We start from the raw sequence: 4,858 nt of genomic DNA on the forward strand, positions 1-4,858 counted from the left end.
ATTTTCTGCATTACACAATTCAGTAATTTATGAAACAAAAATATAAACAATAATCCAAATAAAGTAAATAAAATTATTAATACAAAAATTAAGATATACAAAAAAAAATTAGAAAATAATTGTAATTTAATACTTTTTACATGCAAGTGCATGACAATCTTTTTTTTCTCAATTCAAAACTGAACGGAACCGTGGAACGAGTGGAATCGGAAAGAGCTCTTTCAGTGTACAAACTGAAGTCAGCTCTAGGGAGCTCTTTTTTTCGATATAAACCATCGATGCCCAGCACTGATACCAATATACCATACAATATCCAAGAAAGTGTCTCCATCTACACAAAACAAGCAAGTTGTACAAATAACAAATGTTCACTATTTTGTAATTTATTATAATTTATGAACCTAGTTAATAAGTGTAATATAAAAAGAAGAGAATGAATTCTCAAAAATCAAAATTAAAGGTAAATATATATTTGATGATTAAATATGATGTTTGTACATACATATAAAAATATGAATATTAAAAGAAGGATTAATTAAGATTTTAGCAATTCATGGATTTCGACAATCCGATAAAATATTTAGTGCAAAATTAGGATCATTGAGAAAGAGTTTTAAAAAGGAAGTAGATTTTCTATTTATTAAAGCTCCTCATAAAGTTCCAATTGAAAATAAATCAGATTGTATTGAAGAACCTGCTGAAAATGCCAATGAATTTGAACGTAAAATATTCAAATTCTGTAATCAAATTACTATTAAAATACCTGTATACTGAATTTTTATATTTGCTTAGAATATGGATGGTGGTTTAATACAGAAGATAAAATATTTAAAGCTACAGAACTAAGCAATAAATCAGTAGGCTTTGATGAAAGTCTTGAATTAGTAAAAAATGCATTATTAGAGCAAGGACCATTTGATGGAATATTAGGTTTTTCACAAGGTGGATCATTTGTTTCTATTTTATGTGCAATGCAACAAAAAAATGGTACAAGAAATTAAGTAAATTAATTTAATATTTTATAATTTTTATTCACAAAATATTTTTCTGTAGTTTTATCAAGCAAATTTGATTTTGCTATTATTATATCTGGTTTTAAATCACTTTGTCAGCCACATCAAATGTTTTATGATGAACAAATAATGTTACCAACATTACACGTGTTTGGAGATAGTGACAAAGTAATTCCAACAAGTTTGTGACTTTCAGCATTATGATTTATATTTACCATTAAAGTGATTGTAAACTTACATTGATTATAAAATGTTATTTTCCAGAAATGGCTAAAGAACTGAGTGAATTATTTGTAAATAAACAGGTGGTTCTACATGACGGTGGACACTACATTCCTGGGAAAAAACACATATATGCCAATTTTTTGAAAGAAATGTTTGAGAAAAAATATATTAATGAGAAGACAAATGTATTTGAATAAAAATACAAATCATATTAATAGTTTTAGTAAATTTATTCAATTTTATAATTAATGCCATTCTTAAATAAATATCATTTGGTAAGAATTAGTTTACTATTACAATATTATGATTACTCCATTGAAAGATACAGTAAATAAAACCAATGTACAACTTATACACACATTTATCATGAAATGAACACATGAAAACAATTGTAGATGAAAATTTAAATATAATAAAGGCATCAGTTTTTTCTCCCAATTTACTTTTACATAAACAAATTTTCAGTTATATTGGGATTGAAATAATATATTGGTGCTAGATAAATGTGATCGTAGGTAATTGATTTTAAAATAATTTATTTAATATTGAAAATAATTTCAAATAACAATGTGAAATAAAGTAATACTTCATGCATTGTTATCTTAAATGGTATAATAGTTTTCAATGCAGAACTACACAGATTAGAAAAGTGTAAGTTTTTCAACATTTGCATTTCAAAATAATGCTTTTGAGCTAGATCGTGTTATTTATATTATTAATTTCTCACCCAAGTCTATATTGTGACATGAATATTAATATTTGAGGTATTTACGCATAATCCAGTTAAATTAAATTCAAAGGCAATCTTACTAGCACAAGTTTCTTCATTGCATTGACTGTTTGAAGATATAAAGATTTTTTTATATTTTAATTTTTTAATTTGAGAAAAATTTCTGTAGAAGTATTATGAGAGAATTCAAAAATTTATTATAAATTTAAGCACTTTGTAAAGAAAGTGTGAGAAAATTCGAGCACTTTGTTAATGCTATACTTATTTATACACTCTTTAACTTAAAACAATGTAAAATGTTTGTTTTGTCTTTGATGTTTTAGAGACAAATAGGTTACTCAATAACCGAACAAGATACTCTTTTATTTGACCCTATTATTGATAAATAGAGACTCAAGGCGATTGCTCTTGTCCATTTGTCTCTTTAGTTTTCATAACTTCTGGAAGATCGGGAGGTAAAGAAAATGGAGTCATTTCTAATGGTTCAAATTGTCCATTATCTTGACGTACTGCTAATCCAATCAGAGCTGGACATTGAGCTTTCGCAGTAGCTGATAATAGGCCATAATCTGAAAGGAACTTGTTGTCTAACATAACAACATTATCTTTGTTGTACAACTGTTGATTAGCTGGAGGAATCTTTAATATTCCTACAAAAAAATTAATTCAATATGATTAAATAAATACATTTATATCATTTATCATGATTTTCGTTAATTTGATGACATATTTCATAAAAACTATTACAGAATTATAGAAAATTTGGACAGCAAAAATGTGAATTAATGTACCGTAAGAACAAATATGTACATTGTATCAAGTTACCTTCAATTATTTTTTTCAGTTCTAAAACTGTTGTATTTTCCTTAGCATCGGTAAAAATTGTCATTTTCTTTCGCCGAATCATCAGAAAAACGTCCTGAAATGACTTATAAACGTAAAGGTTAGGCTCTCATATTGTTTTCCTCATTATTGAGGAATTCTGACGATTTTAAAGCAACATTTAACAAATAACTCACCATGACTTTCAATTTATTTTTATGTACTTGTGAATGGTCTAACTTTCTACTGTTTTATTTTCTTTTAATATTGTAGTATTATAGTATTCAGGTTATGGACGAAAACTTATTTATTAAGGTATTTTTTTAAATATAAATTTTGTGGATCACGGATCCGAACTATCCGAAGTCACGAATTATGACAACAGTGTAGGTGTTAATCAGAACGTAATATTTCATTACGGTAAACAGCCATGGATAAAAAAATCATTTAGATGCAAGTGTATACTAAATGTCGTTACCTACAGTGGTTAGAGCTCGGTCACATAGGTGCATACGGATGCGGTCGGATACGGACGCGAATCGCAACTCTAGTAACATCACTAAAAATATCTAGTTCATTATTTAATACCAACACTACCGGTAGTGAGCAAAAGTGACTGTTGTTTAAAACTGTAGCGCCGAACGTATCACAATTAATGAACGCCTATCTAACCTTTACATTATTGCAATCTATAAGATAGCAAATGATAGAGGATTGATAGACTTTCAACTACAATTAGTGGAATTAGGCCTTAATTTTTTGGAAGTACTTGAATATATGAGAAGAAGAAGAAAATATATATATATGATATGTATTAATCATCCCAAAACTTTTTTTACATTAGCACACTCATCAATAAGCAATATTCATGAGAATTTGAAAAGTAAATTGTAGACCTGACAGTTGAACATTAAATGTGGTACGTTCAGCGCTACAGTTTTAAACAACAGGCACTTTTGCTTACTACCGGTAGTGTTGGTACTAAATAATCGAACTAGATATTTTTAGTGATGTTACTAGAGTTGCGATTCGCGTCCGTATCCGTCTGCATCCGTATTACCTATGTGACCGGGGCCTTATAGTATATGCACTCGACGCGGGTTGGAGTGTTGGACATCGGGAAATTTTTTTAAAAAATTGGCATGGTGTTGAGTTCCGGCTAAGGGCAAAAATGATGAAAAAATTTGACATCGATAAACCTTCTTGACTTGCATTTTTCATGCTCATCTGCAATGTCAATTTTGTTGGCAGAGAAGGGATTTTATAAAAATTCTATACAAACAATCAAAATAATTAATAATAGTTATAAATATTCGGAATCTCCCAAGATAAGTTCCAAATTTAAATCTCTTTAAAAAATTTAATTTTTACAATAATTGAGATTTTAATCTTACAAATAAATTATTAACGTATCACAATTATAATAAAAAGTATAACATATTCAAAGTGTTATATTCTTTAAAATGAGAATCAAATTTGGAACGTATTTCGGAAGATTTTGAATACTTACAACTATTATATTAATTATTCTCTGGTAAGCAAACAGCAACCGTATATGACCTCCCTTACCACAGCCTCCAAATTTAAATTATAGTAAAAAAAAATATCAATGGGAAGGTATGTAACTGCACCCTCCAAATACGCTAAAACATCAATCTGTATCCTTCTAAATTAATTAATAAAAATTAAAAACCAATGCTAATATTTTTATATTTTCAAACAGCGATAACTCCAAATATACGCAATATTTCTGAATAAAACTTTTATAAAAAAAACTGCATCCGGACCGATTTTATTGCACCCTACTTGATTTGGCGAAATTATCACGGCTAATTAAAAAATTGGTAAAAAAACAAATTCCCCATTGGAAGTGTGCACAGACTGCTCAATGAGCACGCGCGGATGCTATCTCGTCATCTAGTAAAGTTCAAAGATAAAAAAATTAATTCGAAATTGCATTCAGTGTTCCACCTGATCGGACCGACGTTGTTTACATATGAACTTTAGCCAGCAAAGTGTTGATTAGAAAGCTGCGAGAGGATGAGGAACGGGAGAAGCTGTTGCTGAC

General features: G+C 28.6%; 2 protein-coding genes across 3 annotated transcripts; one reads left to right on the forward strand and one right to left on the reverse strand.

Annotated features, from left to right (window-relative positions):
- The first annotated feature begins 321 nt into the window (after nt 1–321).
- Nucleotides 322–1,435, forward strand: LOC131675121 (esterase OVCA2). Its single transcript, XM_058953965.1, has 5 exons — nt 322–460; nt 541–721; nt 793–987; nt 1,054–1,194; nt 1,278–1,435. The coding sequence occupies exons 1-5, from the start codon at nt 434–436 to the stop codon at nt 1,433–1,435; spliced, it is 702 nt and encodes a 233-aa protein (XP_058809948.1). The 5' UTR covers nt 322–433.
- A 119-nt stretch (nt 1,436–1,554) lies between these two features.
- On the reverse strand, nt 1,555–3,202 carry LOC131675122 (elongin-B). Of its 2 annotated transcripts, none has more exons than XM_058953966.1 (3): nt 2,988–3,202; nt 2,794–2,896; nt 1,555–2,618 (listed from the first exon to the last, which is right to left on the reverse strand). In XM_058953966.1, exons 1-3 carry the CDS (start codon nt 2,988–2,990, stop codon nt 2,362–2,364), a joined length of 363 nt encoding a protein of 120 aa, XP_058809949.1. In that variant the 5' UTR covers nt 2,991–3,202; the 3' UTR covers nt 1,555–2,361. The 2 variants fall into 2 exon arrangements, with proteins under 2 accessions (XP_058809949.1, XP_058809951.1); XM_058953968.1 differs by having other exon boundaries at nt 2,794–2,887; nt 2,988–3,196.
- Between the last annotated feature and the right edge of the window lie 1,656 nt (nt 3,203–4,858).

Source organism: Phymastichus coffea, unplaced genomic scaffold (genome assembly GCF_024137745.1).
Source record: "Phymastichus coffea isolate CEN01 unplaced genomic scaffold, Cenicafe_Pcof_1.1 PCOF00016, whole genome shotgun sequence".
In the NCBI taxonomy this organism is placed as follows: Eukaryota; Metazoa; Arthropoda; class Insecta; order Hymenoptera; family Eulophidae; genus Phymastichus; species Phymastichus coffea.